The sequence below is a fragment of the Branchiostoma floridae genome, chromosome 7 (assembly GCF_000003815.2).
Source record: "Branchiostoma floridae strain S238N-H82 chromosome 7, Bfl_VNyyK, whole genome shotgun sequence".
Classification (NCBI taxonomy): domain Eukaryota; kingdom Metazoa; phylum Chordata; class Leptocardii; order Amphioxiformes; family Branchiostomatidae; genus Branchiostoma; species Branchiostoma floridae.
This window is the reverse complement of record NC_049985.1, coordinates 1,811,089-1,831,537: the sequence shown is the minus strand read 5'-3', so window position 1 is coordinate 1,831,537 and position 20,449 is coordinate 1,811,089. Positions and strand designations below refer to the sequence as shown.

The window sequence follows — 20,449 nt, the reverse complement described above, 5'->3', positions numbered from 1 at the left end:
CAGATAATCTGTTAAATTTCTAATTGGTCCAACATCCGGTCCACCTAATTTATTCAGGTCCGGTTTTACTGGACCAGTCCAATAAGAAAAACCGGTTTTGTACCGGTACCCAGCCCTAGTGTAGATGTAATCTAGTGCCTCTTTGATAGACCACTTGAGAAGGGATCTTCCAGTAATTTCAATTCACTCTTTTTGGATGATACTGTCCAACATGCCATGATAATATTGAAAATGAATCCCACTTTATAATGGATTGCCCAACTTATGATAGAGAGAGACAAGAATTGTTACAGTCTATTAAGTATAAATCTGATACAATGTTACCACCTACCAAAACAGAAATGTTTAATATGCTACCATCATGTCCTGCTGATATATCTGCCTATGTCGGTCAATTTATATATAACTCATTTAAAAAACGAGACAATATTATACTGTCCTGAACCAGCACATAATGCTAGCCTGATTGTCAATACTATATACCATGTGTAAAATAGATTAGTTTCCTAGATTTTTAGATACTAGTAACTCATGTAGTTAAACTGTTCTGTATGTATGTATTGTTTGTACAAGTTGCCATACACTGTATCCTGTACAGGTGTCATGCAATAAAGTTCTCCTTCTATATAATTCAATGTATTTTCAATTCCTTAGCTTGAAGGTGCCAGTGAAGCTCGACTGTGGAACAAGGTGTTCATCTGGACTCAAGACAAGGTGAGTTGGAAATTTAGCCAATATTTCAATTTTTTCTAAATTGTTGAGGTGTCAATTATTGCCATACTCTTTAGTTCCATGTTGACATTTTGGTAAAGTTTGCAGAGAAGAAATTCTTTTACTGACCTATTGTTGTGCAGTCCTGTCATTGAATCAAAAACACAACTTCTCCAGCTGCAAACTTTCCCTATGCCCCAAAATGTCAATACAAAGCTCATAGGGACTAGTGCTACAAACCCTAATAAACATTTCTCTTCTGTTGTTGTGCCTGTAGCTGGACATTCGTATAGGCACAGTGAAGGCCTGTGTGCTGATTATCTATTCTGTTGTTGTAGCTGGACATCCGTATAGGCACAGTGAAGGCCTGTGTGCTGATCAATCTATTCTGTTGTTATTGCTGTAGCTGGACATCCGTATAGGCACAGTGAAGGCCTGTGTGCTGATTATCTATTCTGTTGTTGTAGCTGGACATCCGTATAGGCACAGTGAAGGCCTGTGTGCTGATAGAGAACATCCTGGCCTCGTTTGAGATGCATGAGATCCTGTATGAGCTGAGAGACCACAGTCTGGGCCTCAACTGTGGCATGTGGGACTACTCGGCATCATTCGTCAACAAGTTTGGTACGTACTGTGGATTCAGTTAACAAGAACATTGTGTCAGTGACCATCTGTCATTTTTCTAAGCTACAACAAAAAGTAATTTTAAATCTTTGGGGTTTTCCTCAAATTGGTAGATAACCTGATAAAGTAGTAGCTTGTTGTTCAGGTATTGGGGTGTGAAACATGCAGATAATTTGGGAGCAGATCTTTGATAATTTTCAACAGAAAATGATGTAGAGTAACACTACAGCTAGTAGAACCAGTTAGGACAAATGGTCACAGAAACATTGCTAGGTGATTATGTACTGGTTGTGTGTAAAGAACTTTGTTTTCTAGGGATTTTACCAAGCTGATTTGCCAAACTATTGACTGATGAATTGATATATCTTCCTTCTGTAGGCCACCGCCCAGACTTTGTCCTGCCCGACCGGAGTAAGTACGTGAGCATGGAGCGGCACTTCCTGAAGAGTTACATGGACCTGGTAATCCAGACCTGCCACCGGAGGGGGGCCCACGCCACGGGGGGGATGTCTGCCCTGCTGCTGCCCCAGGGGGGTCAGGCAGGAGGGAAGGATGTGGTGGAGAGGGTCTGTAGGTGGGATGGCTTATATACTTGTTTGATGTTTCATTGGCTCTTGATGAGAACACTGTAATCTCTACCAGATGGAAAGTAGAGGAAGAGTTGTAAAAATCTGCAAAAATGAGGGTTCTTTAGACTGAAATTTTCTTGGGTCTGTAGGTGAGACCGCTTCTACTTTTTTGGTTGAATATCATGGAAGTTCATCTGTGTTGGTAGTAATCATAGTACAATGCTAGACCTGTACATGTGACCACCTGTACATAAAGACCACACCTGGCCAATGTGACCACTTTTTAGTGGTCTCCTTAAGACAGTATTTCCTACTGACACAAGTATGAAAAATCCTGTCTAAACCAACCACTTTTCCACATAGACCAGTCTTCTGCATCATGAGTCGTTTTCTTGGCAAGTTAAACTTTCATTTGTATCCTTTCTAAGCCTTTTTATCCCTGTAGTGACAAGTTACGTGAAATCAAGTCTGGCGCAGATGGGTTCATGGTGTATGATGTGGGGCTGATCAGACCAATGCACCTGGTGAGTTAACAATTATTCTGCTAGATTGCATTTTTTTTACTGCATACTGGTAGATTTCGCTAGTAGATGTTTGAGATATGCCCCAGAGTGTGACAGGCCCTATTGATTGGTTTGGCCATATTCAATCCAGAAAGTATATGAACTCTGCAGGCTTGGATGCAGTAACCATTCACCAAATATAATATGTTCATCAGTAGGCACACATTCAGGACCTTCCCACTACTTTGCTCTATGCCACTGCCTAACCATTGTCGGTCCTATAGGTAGGGGTTTATTCAGAGCTGTCTCCAGCTTTGGATTTTTTCCTGTCGCAGTCATTGTTTGGGAGTCCATGTTGTCGATTTTCCTTGTTACCCTTTTGGGTACGGATGGGGTGAATTTTTTCTGTGCCAACAAGCAAATTTTTGTTCCGGGACAGAGAGATGGGTCCTGTAGACAGCCCTCAATTTATTGCTGGATCCTGTGAATCAGGGAGTCAATATGTGATCATCCGTAAATAGTTTCATCAGGTTGGTAGATCAATCGAACAGTCTTCTTCGTTTCACAACCTCTTTTTTATTCTTCTGCAGACGTTTCGGTGACTGTCTGTCACCTTCATCAGTGCAAAATGAAATATACTAACGTTACTCGGTGCGATATGACCTATACAGTGCAAATCGAACTAAACCTATTGTGACGTAATTACTTGACATGGAATGTTCTCGAACGTGATACGTTAATCATCCTTGCCACTTTGTGACGTAGTGGCAAGGATGCGGTCCCAAACATGGCTAAGTTTATACCCCCCTTCGTCTCTATTCATTACTGCTGTAGACTTTCTGATCCAGATGGCTTCCTTTACCCAACGTGTGTATTTGTTGTCCTCTCTGTCAATAACCTTAGCCCCCTCCCAATCTATTACACAGTTATTTCTTGCAATGTGGTCTGTCACCGCTGACTTGTTTTCTTCTTTCTCTGCTTCTTTCTTCTGCGCCCTGGTGTACTTTCTTCCTTCAACATTTGTTGCTTCCTTTCTGTGTTCTGCTAATCTAGTGCCAAATGTTCTTCCCGTCTCTCCAATATATACTTTGCTACAACTTTTACATGGAATTTTATACACACAATCTGTTTTTACAGCGTCTTCTAATTTGTCTTTGGGGTGGACTAAAAGCGACTGTAACAGAAGACCAAGACAGACAACAAGAAATAGAACATATCAAGCAGGCACTGACTAGATGTGGGTACCCTGAGTGGGCCTTCAAACGAGTCGCACAACAGACGATGGGACAAAAGCCGAAGAATACAGAGAAAAAGAAACAAGAAGAAAAGTCCAGAGGCATGGTGACACTTCCATACATAAAAGGAGTTACAGAGCCACTAGAGAGAATATTCCGACGGCACAAGATCAGTGCAGCAGTAAAACCCAAAACCACCCTGAGGAGACTTTTAGTCCACCCCAAAGACAAATTAGAAGACGCTGTAAAAACAGATTGTGTGTATAAAATTCCATGTAAAAGTTGTAGCAAAGTATATATTGGAGAGACGGGAAGAACATTTGGCACTAGATTAGCAGAACACAGAAAGGAAGCAACAAATGTTGAAGGAAGAAAGTACACCAGGGCGCAGAAGAAAGAAGCAGAGAAAGAAGAAAACAAGTCAGCGGTGACAGACCACATTGCAAGAAATAACTGTGTAATAGATTGGGAGGGGGCTAAGGTTATTGACAGAGAGGACAACAAATACACACGTTGGGTAAAGGAAGCCATCTGGATCAGAAAGTCTACAGCAGTAATGAATAGAGACGAAGGGGGGTATAAACTTAGCCATGTTTGGGACCGCATCCTTGCCACTACGTCACAAAGTGGCAAGGATGATTAACGTATCACGTTCGAGAACATTCCATGTCAAGTAATTACGTCACAATAGGTTTAGTTCGATTTGCACTGTATAGGTCATATCGCACCGAGTAACGTTAGTATATTTCATTTTGCACTGATGAAGGTGACAGACAGTCACCGAAACGTCTGCAGAAGAATAAAAAAGAGGTTGTGAAACGAAGAAGACTGTTCGAATATGTGATCATGTTTTTCTTTTTTCCTGTGCCCAGCTGTATGACAAGTTTGCTCCTGGTGCCAACCAGCTCCATGTGCAGAGGGCAGACGTGCGTGTACAGAGCAGGGATCTGCTGCAGATGCCAACTGTACGTATATGTGCAGATGTTTACTCAGAAAAATACCAGTTGTACATTTTAGCTACCCATAAGAGGCATAGCATGTCTATTTGTCATTCTGTAGGATGTGAAAACAGTCTGAAATTACAGAAATTTAGTTCAGAGGAAGACAGTTTTTCATAGATGGAGATTAGACATCCAGATCATACAGTAGTAAGATATAAAATATAAGAGGTACTCAAACAAATAAATTTTGGAAACAGTCAGACATTTCAGACAGCAGCAGCTACCTTTTGTCAGTGAATACAAGATCTATAATACAACAGGACTGGTATTTTAACCAAACTAAGAATTGTTAATTTTGGTAACACATCAGAGCTGAATTCTTCTAAACTGAAGTACACAACTTGACTGTCATTTGAATGTCAATTGCTTAAGTTTCAATGGAAGTCTAAGATGGTACCATGGACTCAAGATTTTGTTGCCTTGTTATCTGCAGGGTGGGGTGACTCTGAATGGTCTGAAGCACAACATCGCTGTGGGCATCCAGTTCATCAATGCCTGGCTATCAGGTAAGCATCAAAGAGGTAGAAATTTAAAGTCTTTGTCATATGATTTGACTTGAGGGATGTTGTGGTTCTTGCTGGATTGTTTTCTAGAGTCTAGTCCTTCAAAATTTAGTCCAGACAAACAGCCATGATGATGTGTTGATAAAGGTTAGACATCCAGGTAATTAGATATGCCAAAATAGCAGTTAAACGGTCAGACATTTCAGACAGTATCAACTACTCTTCGTTGGTGACAGACCATGCAGTGAATGTTGTCAGAAACTTTTGACCGTTCACAAAACCAATCTTGTGCAACTTTTGTATTGAGTAAATCTTCTGTTCCCTCAGGCAAAGGGCACTTTTTCTTCAAGGGTTGTGTGGAGGATTCAGCCACAGCTGAGATATCCAGGTCACAGGTATGCAGTGTTTGTTGTGATCTTGCTGTTGCCATTTTCAGTTTGCAGTTCATTGCTTCATGTGCTTTCCTGTTTAGCTAGTTACCAAGTGTTTGGAGCAGTGTGTGTGTGTGTGTGTATGTGGTTTGCCAGTGACTGGCAACAAGTATTCTGTATATCTTCACTCTCCACAACTTTCCTCACTCTACCCAGCTGTAGAAATAGATACCTAGTCAGCGAGGTAAAAGGTGGTGAAGGAGAGACTCTGCTTTCCAGTACTGTGCCCTAGGCTTTGCCTTTACCCACCGTTTTAGAGAAAGACTAACCTGTATGTTTCCCTACCCCTCACAGGTTTGGCAGTGGGTGCGCCACAGTGCCAGACTGGAGGACAGTGGGGAGACCATCACCCGAGTGATGGTGGAGGAACTGGTCCAGCAAACCCTCCGAGACCTGCCCACCACCCCAAGGATGGACGCTGCAGCTGGCATCTTCCTGGAGATCGTGCTGAAGAGAGACTTCCCGGAGTTCATCACCACCTACCTGAACCTCGAGCATGCATTTCTCAGAGGGAAGCTTTTATAGTATGATCAGTGATTGAATAGAGACTCTTTTTACACAACCATGTTTTCTTCATAACCGTTTCAGTGACCGTCTGTCACCTTTTTCAAGGCAATTATCACTGGTTCACATTGTACTGCAGAAAAAGTCTCATTATTCAATTATGACATACAAACCTGAAACTATTCATGGAAGTACCAATGATTGAAAAGGTGCATTCCATTCATTCAGGTCATCCTCATACAAGGTGCCATTAACAATGTCTAACCATGCGTTTCTATCAAGCATGGCAGCTAGCAGGTTGTAGTATCATTGAAGAACTTTCCCTAGCAACCTGGTTGATAGACGAAAGTTGCATTTTTGTAATCTTTGATTTTATAAATAGAATATGATGCAAAATGTGATTTAAAATGTATTCTAAAAATTTGTTCCAAGTCCATGAAAATGATTGAGCAATCTGTCAAATTTTAGGTCACTCTTAGGGGTTTTATCGAAGTATTTGTGCATACATGTTGTATACCCCTATTGATACGCTATTGAAAGCTAAGCATTTTATGCACTTAAAAATGGTGCTGTTGTAAATTGCTCCACATCATAAAAAAGAGAGCCAGTTTCAGTGTGCCTTAAGATACAATGACGTAAATGTGATTACCGGTATGTATCATCGTCTAGGACAATAAGAGATGTCTGTAAATGATCGAGAGAATCGCAATAATTTTGTATAAAAGGGAATTGAATTATTTATTTTTCGATGATGAGATTATTTGACCAAGTCTGTTGAAGGGTGCATGACAAAAGTGTGAATCAACAACATACAGTAGGGTCAAGCTTTAGGGGAGAATCTGCATAGTGAAAGCCACATTCCACAGAAGCAAACTACTGGACAAAAAGGGGCATTTTTTTTCTACCGATAGATTAACAAGCATTGCTACACAACTGTATAGTACAACCACATAGTCTACGACAAAGCAACATTAATTTGTATACATTCTACAGTCTAATTTTCCCCAACCATGGAAAAAATAAATCCATTCGTATATACATGTACATGCACGTCGTCCAACAACTATTTTTGCCATCTCTCTGCCCAATTCATTTGTACATAGAGAACTGACCTCAAATAAACCAATATTGCTAACCTCGTTGTCTAGATGAATATCAACGTTCAGTTTCTATCTCCATAACTCTAAAGGAGGTAGCAATCTTAGGCCTTTCAAATATCTGTCAAACTTAACATTAATTCCATTATGGATCATAGAAAATAATCTACACATATTACTTAGAAACTTGTTTGATCATACTTTACTTCAAACATTGCCAAACTTTACCCAGGGCAGTTATTATCTAGTCATTACATTTGGATTTAGCTCTGGTTCTTGCAGCCGTTTGCTTTGCAAGTTCTCTGTGTATTCGGTGAGACAACGCCAGAGAAGGTAGCTTTCAGCTTTGGAAGGAAGCTTCATATGTAGCACTAAATAAAACGCTGTTTGCCTTTGAAGCCATCAATGTTGTTTTTTTAAAGCCGTCAATGTTGTTTTTAAGTGTCAAGATCTATCGTATACTAATCCTTGTCTTGTAATGGCATTGCTAAATGCAGTTCCCATGATTAAGTCAAGCCAAAAGAAAGCCCAATCTTGATAATAGTCCCACCTGTATATAACCAGTCACTCTCTGCCTGTTGCAATATTACAGCAACAAATATGCTCCAGAAGACTAAGTTTTGGTAGGTTTGAAAATTACAGCATGTTGAGTCGAACGTAAAAAATGTTGTCAACACGTACAGTAGTTACACAGTAACATTACTATAGCCCTCTAACTACAGTGCATTGGTCAACAGATAAATGTCTTTGACATAACCAACCAAAAAGCATATTTCTTCTGCTTATTGGCCTCTTCGTACAAAGTTGCGACATATCCCTGTAGTATCATAAATATTCTATAATACATCAGGGTTCCGTAACAAAACAAAAAAATTGGGCCCGCAGGTTTTGACAAAGTTGGCACAGTTGTGCACATTTCTGCCAACATACCAAACTGCATTACACATTGCAATTAATTAATGGCAGCTGTGGACATACCCACAAGCATTCAGCACATCAAAAAGCTATAAACCACCCATATGTCACCTATTTCCTACCCTCTTCAGTACTGATTTGTATTATTTGTTGAGCAGTTTCGAAGCCTAGTTAAGTCAACTGCTTTCGCTCCCACCCCTCCCCAACCCTGTCTTAATCTTTGTAGGCACTATGAAGTACAAAACATCCGATGCTCTACACATAACTAACTGGATGCAAAGCGACGCCACATTGCGATGTAAGGGTCTGAATTTCCGGTCCTAAGACGTTTGCAGATCTTCGGGAAGAAGTCCGTCTCGGCTCTTAGGTACCACTGCTGCACAACACTGCCTTTATATTTGCCTTGTAGCAAAGCAGGAACTTGCAGGTCTCCTCTTTCTCCTCGAGTCCAGGAAAACAGAAGAAACGATACGTGTACTTTGGCTTGTCCTCGTAATTCATGTCAGTCCCATCCACCCACACCGCCACCCCTACGCTAACACGACGTCATCAAGAGCCGTTCGCGTCGACTTCCGGGTGCCCGTCCTGTCCATCTGTTTGTCCGTCTTGCTGTCCGTCCTCCTGTGTTACAGTGTCCGATTCTGACTTGGGGGGCATGAATACTCTCGCGAAGGGGAAAATCTGGTGACATTGCGTCTTGTAGGTTTCTGTCTGTTCCTCGCACTTCCCAAAAGCTCCGGAGCTCAGGGCTTCGTATACCTTGATGCATATCTGAAAGAAAAAGCATTTCATTACCACAAAATAGAACATAAGTAGAACCTAAAACTCACTGTACACAACAACTTAGGAAATACAATTCTAAAGTCCAGAGTATTAGAAAATTACAGAAAAACAATTGCCATGTTCTTTCCCATGGCATCTATAAAATACTATAAATATACATTTTGTATGTACCTGTTACATCTATTAAAATGACACAGCAAAGACCTTTAAATAGTCAAGTGATGGTAGTTGACATTTACCAACTGCCGGGCACCTTTGACCCATTGCTGACGTCACGCTTCAGGTCATGTGACATAGGCTTTGGTCATTTCAACTTGAGAAATGTCAGAGGACTGAATAAAAGCTTTCTGTTAAGCATTTTACTTGTATGGCTAAAATCTTTAAAAAGACCTTAGTTTAAAATTTAAAAAGAAACACAACAGCATGATTTCAAAGCTTCTTCACAACAGTTGCTCACCTTGACATTCCTATCTATCAAGTTCTCACTCAGGTCTGTTGCTAGTTCTAGAGCTCTGTCTTGACTTTGTGGATCTAAGAAGTACAGCATCTTGGCACCTGGAAAAACATTAAGAAAACATCAACAAAGGGAGATTGTCAACCTTTTTTCAAAAATTCAACACCTGTAAATGATCTTAACAACTTCTTTCTAATTATCTAACTGTTGTGACAAGAAAGACACAAGAAAGGAAAATATCTTACAAATTTACAAATTACATAAAAAGTTGACTGAAGAAAAGTAAGTTGAACAAAAACGTGCTTCCCTCCCCCTGTAGACAGTTCTGCATCACCAGTCACATCATGATGTAAAAATGTTCTAAAGTCATAAGGAAACTCTGCAGTTGAAGTTGAAAGTGAGCAACTGCCTACTTAAGGCCATGTCAATTCAATTCATTGCTTCTTGAATTGCCCACTCCTATTTTTCCGAAAATGAAAAAAATTTTCACCACATCTCCCATTCAGCAAAACTTCACCATTAAATCACATGTATGTCCTTCATGATTGAATGAAAAAGTTTACTGCATTGAAAAATGTACCAGCATTGTAAGGACCTTACAAAGGCATTTGCTAAATGTGATTGTAATTATATCTTGAAACCCTTGCATGATATAGCATGTCCAGAGGCATGGAAGCTCGACATGGAACGGGAGGTCCAATAGAGCATGGTAAACTCTGGGTTCATCTCCCTGCAGGTAATGAGAAAATGACTACTGATCAGCCATCCCTAATTGCAGTCCGCAGGGGTCTCCTTACCGAAACATTTTCATCCGAAGGAATAGGACTTTTTTTCCACATTTTTATTCACAAATCATAAATTACAGATAACTGTAAGAACATTGTAAGCTATTTACATTGCTAATTTTCACAATTAAATCACTAAGAAGCTATTCAACAACTTATATAGCAACCAGTATAGCAAATTGGCTTAAATGCCTTTATACAGTTCTTACAATGTGGGTACATTTTCCAATGCAGATGTTTCGCAATTTTTTTGTAGGTTTTTGCTCTGTTGCTTAGTATTATTTTTGATAAAAATTGAGAACCAACAAATTGACTTTGTGTGGTCGTACCTGCTAAGAGGTGTTGTAATGAGTTGGAGTTCCTCTTGATGAAGTTTGCATTAAACTGTTTGATGTCAACCTCTCCAAACAACGCCTTCGTCTCTTCCTTAAGAACTGTGGACACCGGACCAGGCAAGTTGTTCTTCTCTGAAACTGCACAAAAAAGGGGGAAAACACCATCATGAAACCACTCTGCATGGTTATTAAGGGACTGCTCACACTCACTTGTAGGATGATCTCAAACTGAGGTAATTCTTGTTAAGGAAACTGGCTGTTTTAGATCATTATCAGTGGTTGGTCCTGTCACAGCCTACTTGGAACTTCTACAACTCAAAAACATGTACCTAGGGCGATTGTAACATGGTTATCCAAGGCGAATGTAACCACAGTGTAAGTGCAGCATTGCTAAGGCATTAACTATATCTTGAGACTCTTGCACAACAATAACACAACAGTACAAGCAGTGTGGACTTTACAGTTTGAACTTCCCATGCACCATTGACAACTTTTTGTGGGTGCAGCTCTTGTATAGCTTCAAGACAGTTTTTGCTCCTCACATGCCTTGTCTGAATAATACTAAATAATAATGCTTATTTAGATATTGCTTTGCCCCTGCACAAGGTTATAAATTTGAATAGAATGAAATAAAAAAAAAAGATAAAAGAATAAAAGAAAACAAAGAAAATATAAAACTAAATAAAAGCATGTTCAGAGGCATGGAAGCTCGACATGGAACGGGAGGTCCAATAGAGCATGGTAAACTCTGGTGTTAGTCTCCCTGCAGGTAATGAGAAAATGACTACTGATCAGCCATTCCTAATTGCAGTCTGCAGGGGTCACCTTAAAGACACTCAACCTCAGGAGCAGTACTTGCTTCTTAAGGTTTACATGAATAACGTCTTTTTAAATATCTTAGAAACCTTATGTAAGATTTGAGTATAGATGATTAAAACCATCTATTCTCAATGACATCTCTCTTACTTCTTTCTTTCTTTCTTTACAGCATAGACTAGTTGGGCAGTCCTGACTGTGTGCTCTAAACAGTCAAACCAATAAATAAAGGATATTGGAGATTTCTTTTGCACAACTAGAATGTCTCTCACCTGCTTACGTTTCAATGTCTGTCAGACATCTTTCTCAGAGCTTCTAACTGGAGTTAATAAATAAAGGAATAAATACCATCTTGAGAAGTTCTCACCTGCTTTTGAGAACCTGACGAGACACTCGTGCAGCCAGGCGCTGTTGGGGTCAAGGGTCACCGCTCTCTTCACAGCCTGCAGCATCAGCAGCAGTTTCCCTGGGAGGAATCAGATGTTCTTTCACCCTCATCATGCTATGGTAGCCATTTGGCACCTAACTTGTCTTGGCTATGGGGTCAGACAGCTGATCAATCCATACCACAGGTATATATGCATATTATATACTTTGTCAGTCAGATTATCACATAACATTTTGTCAGTCACAGACTATGACACAAAACTACACATTATATACACAAAAAATGTTTCAAAACAAAACATGAGAAAGAAAAACTACAGGTATTCCACACGTTCAACTCAAAAGCTCATTAAGTCAAATTAGTTCAAGTCATAGATACCACAGTTATAGAGTTATAGATACCACAGGTATGGGTGGGGAAAATACATTGTTTTCCTGATTTTTTTTCAAGTCCCACCAGCATTGTACACAGAAGACACATCTTACTCATGACAGAAAAGCTGTGCAAGGGCACAGTTCAGAGCAAAAAGTTGCCTATGCAAGGAAAATCTCACCTCTTCTATAGTAGACTTCAAAAGCCAGTAGGTGCGTCTCTATCCTCTCATGGGCAAACATTTGGATGGGTTTCAGGAACTTCATGGCTTCATCAAGGGGATTTTCCACCTGGAAATAAGATCAGAGTTAAGATCAATATCAGACATTAACAGTTCTTCTATGCAAACATGTCTTCTTTACTTTAAGTATACTTTGATGAAGGTTAGACATCCAGGTAATAGGATATACCAAATAGCAGTTAATCAGGAAATTGGACATGATTTTGGAAATGATCAGACATTTCAGGTAGCATCCACTGTCAGTGACACTAAGAAAATCTGTTGAAAAGTTAGTTTTAAACCTAACTTTTTTTCAGCATCACTGAAATTTTTGGTAACATTGAAGAGTGATGGATGTCATGGACGGATCTTTCTTCAAGTATTATATGTCAGGCCACAGCAAGTAAATTTTATGGATGACATCAGCGCGCGCATTAATTTTCGCCTCATTTCAGAAAAAAAAAATATTTTTTTCTTCTGCAGGGATGGTCAACATGACGACAAAGTACCAAAATGAGCAAATATGTTGTGTTGTAGCCTAATAATCGTACTTGTAGAAGTGACACTCGCGAGGTACCCAGGACTGTAGTTATAGAAATAAAACTTATTGGATAGTTGTAAAGGTGACACCAATATGGAAGCTATGAGTGTGGTTACCAACTTTGTTGGTGATGCCAGTCTGCCACAGTAGTGTCGCTTTTACCACACCAGTACATGTCTTGAATACAGGAATGAATGCCTAGTTGGCTCTGATACCATGTTTTGTCACTTTAATTCTTGTTACAACATTCATCACAACTTAAAGGTGCCTATTTTTGGAAATGTAGCCATCTTGTTTTTTTTTTTGCCCTATCGCACTATTTTTGCAGTCTGCAGAGGATGTCATCCATAAAATTTACTAGCTGTGGCCTCAGGATGTGTACCCTACACATGAACCTATCTACACGTATTGTGTCTCACCTTGGCCAGTTTTTCAGGCACCAAGTCGTCCTCCTTCGGCCCGTCCTGTTCCGTGTCGGGGTCCTTGCGCTTGCCTTTCTGCTGCTGCATCTCCTGCTGGTGTTTCTTCTCCTCCAAGATGGCGGCTTTCTTGGCAGCTCTTCTCTGCTTACTTCTCAACTTCTTCAACTCCTTTGGACTCAAATTTTCTGGAGAGAAAACAAAGTTATTTAATACAAAAGGACTTAACAATATACATAACATCACGTTACATGAAAGTTGGAAAAGCACTTGAGGTGCATAAACTTCCATCAAGAAATTTGGGAATTATAACTATGCTTGTTATCAGCAAGGAAGCTTCAATGGGGCTGACATTCTTCCTTAGATATTAATACAAACATAACGAAGCCTGTCTTTTTCAGAGAACAAACTATCAAACCACAAGAAGCTCATAGGTATTACAAGCTCTAACCCAGTTCTACATCCTTTAACAGTTTGTCTGTGGCAGACATGCGGTTAAGGTTACCTACTGGTCTTGGGAAAAGTCAAATTTTGCTTGGATGAGATCAGAGGAAATAGAATGGATTCTAGACTCTTCAAGTCATAGAAAAGTCCTGAATGTGTTACAGGAGCCATGGGAGGACAATAACAAAAGCACAACTAAATATGATACATAACTGTTACTCGCTTATCTAACCTGAATTTAGATCCTTTACTTTGTCCTCGTCGGTGAGGTCCCGAATTTGTGGATTGTGGCATGAAAATACCCAAAGCACAACAAAATCTATATAACTGGCTAATCTCACCTAGTTCTAGATCCTTAGCCTTGTCCTCGTCGGTGAGCGGGTGGTCCACCAGGTGGATGTACGTCTCCAGGGCCAGCTTGGCGGCCTTGAAGTAGAAGGGGTGTTTTCTGATGATGTCCTCCAGCCTGAGGAGGCTGATGTAGGCTCGCAGGGTCATCTTCCTCATGCAGTAGGTGTGGAAGTCAAACTGGTCCTCGACTATCTCCTGGAAATGCTGTAGGTAAGAGGTACAAACCAATTATTATTACATGTTTAATCTGTCACTATTAAAAGCTTACAAAATACATTTTCATCAATATCATGTCATGTAGGCTCGCAGGGTCATCTTCCTCATGCAGTAGGTGTGGAAGTCAAACTGGTCCTCGACTATCTCCTGGAAATGCTGTGGGACGGGGGTCAAATTTATACAATCATTATTGTGCATCCTTTTACATGCATAGCTTAGCCTTGGTGCCAGACTGTTTCCAAGGCCCACACAGGATAGTCTGGGTCTAGGCTAGTTACAGATGTACAAGATATATGGTTGTAGGAGCACTGTTTTATCAGCAATTTGACTTAAGCATGCCATTACAATGGTCAACATGAATCATAATATTCATATTATGGCACATAAAAGCACAACTTTTCTTACAACACAGTTAACAGCCTGTATTACTTTCATATGTGGCCTCTATTTCTGCTGGTGTAACATTAATAGTGTTGGTTGTAGTGTTACTAAGTGTTAAAAGAACAGGCACATAACCCTAACAGTACAACAAACCGGGGTTGTCTCCAGCTTTACATTTTTGTCTGTCTCACTGACTCATTGCTTGGGAGCCAATGTTGTTAATTTCCAACATTTAAATCTGTCCTTTTAAGCTCACAAAAATACATTTTCAACATCAACAAATTTTTGTCCATCCCAACAAGAAAATTTCCATCCTAGGACGAAAGGACGGGTCCTGGAGACAACAAAATGTCATCAACACGTCTTTAGTATCAGTCTGAAGTCAGTGAACAATGAGTAATGTGCCCATGCTGGTAATTAGCCTCCGTCGCAGACTTAGAGCGGTTCTGACTTTTATGTTGGCTAGTTCGAGACAGAGCAAACTCCTTTCCATGGCACAAATACCCTTCCTTGATAACTCCCTTTCCCGGCATATGAGAACCTAGCCAACGTTGAAAATCACAAACCAGCCAGCCTCCCCCCACCCTCAATATAAATTAAACCCAGCCCTGCTCAGAGTCTGCGACGGAGGCTACATGCTAGTGACAGTGTACACATGAGATGAGACTCACTCTCTCTACTTCGTGGCACTTCTTGAGAGCCTCCCCGTACTGGGTGAGTTGTCGGTAGGCCCCAGCGCACTCTGACTGGAACCACATGCACTGCATCTCATTCAGGTTCTCCATAGCAGACACACCCTCCTGGGAGGCACACAACCATGCAGGTTAGTCTGACTGGGGTTACTCAGGGTCATCGTCCTGACATGACCTCATGCTTATAGAGACTGACAGCTGACATAACAATGATTCTAACGTTCTCCCTCCTGCCTACCTCTGTAACTAGGGTTGGGTATCAATACGGAAAATTCAGATACAGGTACCGTTCAGGTCCGAACAATCAAGTCCCAGTCCAGACCTGAACCTAATTGCTTGTGAAAACTTATGAATGGGCAACAATTTTGAGTGCAAAGGAATCTATTTGGTGTTGTATTTGACTCCCACTAGCATTTTAAATTGTGTCTTTCATGTAAAGTCTGAAAGTTTGACTGTAGAAACTTGGTAAAAATGACTATAATTTGAGTATACAAACTCTACTTTACTTTGCTCCTGTCATTTTCGTGAAATGGTAAGCTTAAAAACTGGTGAACCCCTGTCGATATAATCTGGTCATTTTCTACTCGGTCCAAAATCCAATCTAAAGAAATATTTAGACCGGTCCAAAAAGAAAAAACAGTTTTGCAAGAGTGCCCACATCTACCTGCAATTAAAACAAACTTACCGGGCTGAATGTTATGTACCAGGTAATGTCAACTGTCAGTCTTAATAAGTTGGACCACAGGCCATGCCCCCCTCCCCAACTCTTACCCTGTTGATCTTGTGGCACTCACGCAGTGCCTCCCCATACTTGCCCAACCTGTGGAATGCAGCAGCGCTCTCTTGCAGGAACCAGAAGGCCTGCATCTCATTCAGCACCTCCAGGACCTCTCCATCCTCCTGCACGCACCAGGTGTTCAACACAACAACAACTACAGGGTTTTTCCTAACACTAACTACTAAGAAATCTGGGACATCTGAAAAAGTACAGATATCCCAAATTGGGATATCCTACACATATCAGAGAACTGCTACATTTTTGCTAACGTTTGACCATGTTTATTTATAGAACTCCAAAAATGATTGGAGCATGCAAATAAAAAACAGTTTGGCCTCCCAAAACTTGTCTTCATTATGAAATCTAAGTGGTCAGGAAGGTTGAACAAATGCAAGACAGAAAATTCAAGAGGGCCATGCTGGTTCGTGTGCCAGAAACCCCATACAAGTCAAACAAAATTGGGGACATTTGATACCAAATGTTTCAACATTGCAATTTTTTTAGAGTATACTTTGAGCTGATTAGAATGATCCTGTAATGAAAGTAAAAAGATGTTGATATTGTTCACTCAATCTCTTATTCAATCTGGGGTGGCTAAGCATTTTTACAGATTTTATGAAATTTGTACAAGTTTTATGAAAAACGCACAAATCACCATGCGAAATGCACAAAACTGATCATACACCAAAATTTCATTTGGGCTTACAGCTAATGATCCCTCAGTATAAAACCCCCATAAGAACCCACCCTCATGAACTTGAACCCAGAAACCCCCATAAGAACCCACCCTTGTGAACTTGGAGCACATCTCCTCTGCCTCCTTGACCTTGCCTGCCCTCAGCATGTACTTGCCACACTTGGAGTTGATGTATCTGTCGGCAGTGTCTCGGGACTGGGCTTCGTCCATCCAGCGGGCTGCCTCCTCTATATCTCCTGCATGCTGGAGTAATACATACATATGTGGTTAGCTTCATCTAATTTGTTTGTTTGTTTGTATTGCATATATGGTAAACTGCCTTATAGCGAAGCACACCAGGTTTGTGCAAGCTGAACATTCAGACGGATTATATTGAACCACTCACACCAGAAAGGTCCCTACTTTTTTTGGTAAGTCCAGTGGGTTCTTTTACATGTTTCAGGTACAACGGTGTGGCTCTCCTCAAAGCAGGGACATCCATTTAATGTCTTATTCAAGGACTGCCCCTAACCAAAGGCGTAAGTGAGGAAAGTGATTTTGAGTGCCCTTCCGAAGGGCACGAGGTCAGCTGCATAATATCAACGGACTTAAACCCTAAACCTATGAGGGAAAGTGGCTTTGTTTTTCTTAATGTTACTGGTGCAAGTTTTAATGATGGGTATAAATACACAACTGTACAGTACATTCAAATTTTGCTTACCTTGTATATCCTAGCTTTGGCCACGAACAGTTCTATAAGTGTAGGAGTGTGTTCTATAGCAGACTCTATGTAGCCCAGGGCCTTGGTGGTGTCCCCCAGATAGTCGAAGTGCTGGGCTAGATAATACAGAACCCACAGGTACGCTGTGGGGGGCTGGGGTTCGCCCTCATCTGGAATGGAAATATGTATAAGCATTACATCGATGAAGACAAGGCATCAATGAAGGTATCTGTATCTATATAGCCGGTATAACCGCAGTTCGGCGTAACACACCAGCTTCGCAGGCACGCGGCGCGGCAGCAGCTGGTTATATTACACCGAACGACCCGTCACATCTAGATTTTGCACATCTATCTGCAAGTGTTCTTTAAAACTAACAAGAGAAGATGCCTCCACTGTACTTGGTGATAACAAATTCCACTCAACGATAGTTCTGGGAAAGTACGAATTTTTGAACACATCAATTCTAGGTCTGGTATTTGAAGGCATGACTGTTTCTTGTTCTTTTTCCAGGTAAGGCATCTAGGTAATAATATTAGCCGAATAGCAATTACTCAAGCAACTGGATATGATTTTGGAAACTGTCGGTCAGACATTTCAGATAACATTGTTATCTTTTGTTAGTGACACTGAAGAGATCTTGTTAGAGAGCAGGTTTTATATGTCAACTATGAATTAATATGCAAAGGAGAGAAGACAATTTTTCGTAGTCCAATAGGAAAGGAAACGTACATTGAATGAAGTTGAAGCAAATAAGAGTTGGAGTGCGTACATAACCATTACCATTACACTGTGAAAAAGGACTACAAGTATGTGAATTGACGGCTCTATTTCATGGCAGTACTTTTCTGACTTGGAAGGTGACAATACATTTCCAAGGATTTGCCGAATTTGAAAGGTTACTCACCGTTAGGGTTAAACTTCTCAGCAGTCTTCAGTGACTCCTGGTAGCCTAACATTAGTCTCTCTATTATTGCCACCTGAAATGTACAAAGGTCTCAGTCAGGATAGAATCAATTATAGAAGGCTGGTCTTTGTCACTTTGCTGCAAACACATTACACAGCTATCAAATCTCTTAAGGACTAAGTAGATAATGATAAATTACTTTTGAACCCTGAATGTCTCAAACAGTCCTGTGTTTTCTGTACACAGATCTTGGTCCCACCTCGTCTTTGTCCAGGTACATCGCTACAAAACTTATTTCTTTTTCTTATTCTCTGCACCAAATGTTTTGTGCAGCTAGATCTTTAGGCTATGACTATGTGCAACAGTGTACCCACTCTTGAAAGTGAATTTTGAGCCTATATTTTCTGTAAACTAAACACAGTCCCACCTTGTCCTTATCCGGGTACATGGCCCTCAGGTTGTTGAACAGTGGAGGTACACCCTTCTTCAGAGCCTTCCTCATGTACTGGTCAGCTAACCGCTCAAACGTCTCACCTGGGGCAAGAATAGCGCACATTATGGTAGACGGAAAAAACAGTTTTAAAGTATACTGTATTATGTGTATACTCCTATTCAGTGCTGCATACCTGTACAGCAGAATGGAACTGGACTTGTTAAACTTAAAGCGTTTAGGTTCAGTTCCTAAAAAAACTTATCATCAGGATCCAGTTTGGTTCTGCAAAGAATATCTCTTGCTTATATTCTCTTCTAAACCATCGAAAATATTCGATTGATTGTGATTTGCGCTGGACAAAAACATTGCTGTTTTTGTGCTTATCGCTGAGTTTATTGTTTGCTACATGACTATATAATATTGCATGTATGCTTTTCAAATTGCAAGTAGAATTTAACACGCAATTTTACATGTAACCAAATTTGAAGGAAAGTACTTCTAGTACACTTATGCCATGGGTCCGGCCATGCGTCTGAACCTGAACCTCTGGACCTGAATCCTGATTTGCTGGTTGTGCAAAACAAAGCCATGCTTACCAGTGGTGAAGTCGAGCGGCAGCCTGATAGCTGACTGACACCTGGGGAACTGGGCTGCAGTCTGGCTGTACAGGTCTAGTCTCTCTTCTTCAGTTTCTGAAGGAAAAACAGACAGAAGTCAGGAACTGTCACAAGCATTAAAAAACGTCTCAAACTCAATTTAATTTGAGCCAAGAAATTTACATGGGACTCAGGTAATGATGGTCCTAGCTGTTGGAACATTAACAGACAGGGCACATCACACAATATTGCACAACTACAGCACAACTACAAGTACTGTAGAAGCCAGTTAATTGCGCACACTTCTGTTAATTGCACAGAATCCCCAAATCCCAAACCGGTGTGGTCAAGCTGGATAATTTCGCATTACTGTAAATGCATTTTAAGTTCGCGGGGATCTAATTTTGCGGTAGTGGGAAAAGGGACTTTTTGCGGTGGATTTAAGTTCGCGGTAACACTATAGACTGCAGTCTAATACCACAATAGAAAAATGTTCGCAGTGGTTTTAAATTTGCGGTGAAGTGGAAAACTGCGAAACATTAATCCACCGCGAACATTTCTGCATTTACAGTATTGCGCCACCACTGTTTCCCAGACAGAGACTTACTTGGTGGGTTAGTTGCCCCTATGCCTAACTGTTTCCCAGACAGAGACTTACTTGGTGGGTTAGCTGCCTCGATGCCTAACTGTTTCCCAGACAGAGACTTACTTGGTGGGTTAGCTGCCTCGATGCCTAACTGTTTCCCAGACAGAGACTTACTTGGTGGGTTAGTTGCCCCTATGCCTAACTGTTTCCCAGACATAGCCTTACTTGGTGGGTTAGCTGCCTCGATGCCTAACTGTTTCCCGGACAGAGACTTACTTGGTGGGTTAGCTGCCTCGATGCCTTGGTAGTACTTCCTGTTCTCTGGGTTCCTGCGCAGAAGTTCCCTGTAGATGGCCGCTGACTCATCGTTCCTGCCGAGCTTCAACAGTAGATCTCCTGAAAAAGGATACAGAAGTCTTAGCATTACAGCGTAGAGCAAATAAATGTTGCCAGATCCAATAT

At 40.8% G+C, this 20,449-nt stretch overlaps 2 protein-coding genes across 5 annotated transcripts in view; one reads left to right on the top strand and one right to left on the bottom strand.

The window, feature by feature from the left end:
• LOC118419269 (malate synthase-like) overlaps positions 1-6,102 on the top strand; it is a 29,006-nt gene extending 22,904 nt beyond the window's left edge. The window contains exons 8-15 of the mRNA XM_035825616.1: positions 655-714; positions 1,179-1,335; positions 1,714-1,909; positions 2,350-2,428; positions 4,515-4,607; positions 5,077-5,149; positions 5,474-5,541; positions 5,872-6,102. Of these exons, the coding sequence (XP_035681509.1) occupies positions 655-714; positions 1,179-1,335; positions 1,714-1,909; positions 2,350-2,428; positions 4,515-4,607; positions 5,077-5,149; positions 5,474-5,541; positions 5,872-6,102 (957 nt within the window). The remainder of the gene's footprint in view (positions 1-654; positions 715-1,178; positions 1,336-1,713; positions 1,910-2,349; positions 2,429-4,514; positions 4,608-5,076; positions 5,150-5,473; positions 5,542-5,871) is intronic.
• A 691-nt stretch (positions 6,103-6,793) lies between these two features.
• Positions 6,794-20,449, bottom strand: part of LOC118418908 (N-alpha-acetyltransferase 15, NatA auxiliary subunit-like) — a 24,280-nt gene continuing 10,624 nt past the window's right edge. For 2 of the 4 annotated variants that reach the window (XM_035825045.1, XM_035825043.1), the window contains 15 exons: positions 20,264-20,383; positions 19,402-19,497; positions 18,800-18,906; positions 18,373-18,445; positions 17,466-17,635; positions 16,856-17,008; positions 15,270-15,398; positions 14,299-14,373; positions 13,992-14,130; positions 13,207-13,394; positions 12,208-12,316; positions 11,634-11,732; positions 10,445-10,588; positions 9,334-9,431; positions 6,794-8,864 (listed from right to left, as the gene is read on the bottom strand). In XM_035825045.1, the coding sequence (XP_035680938.1) occupies positions 8,643-8,864; positions 9,334-9,431; positions 10,445-10,588; positions 11,634-11,732; positions 12,208-12,316; positions 13,207-13,394; positions 13,992-14,130; positions 14,299-14,373; positions 15,270-15,398; positions 16,856-17,008; positions 17,466-17,635; positions 18,373-18,445; positions 18,800-18,906; positions 19,402-19,497; positions 20,264-20,383 (1,922 nt within the window). In that variant the 3' untranslated portion in view covers positions 6,794-8,642. Of the gene's footprint in view, positions 8,865-9,333; positions 9,432-10,444; positions 10,589-11,633; positions 11,733-12,207; positions 12,317-13,206; positions 13,395-13,991; positions 14,206-14,298; positions 14,374-15,269; positions 15,399-16,061; positions 16,191-16,855; positions 17,009-17,465; positions 17,636-18,372; positions 18,446-18,799; positions 18,907-19,401; positions 19,498-20,263; positions 20,384-20,449 lie in introns of all 4 variants that reach the window. The other 2 variants (XM_035825046.1, XM_035825044.1) reach the window with 2 other exon arrangements.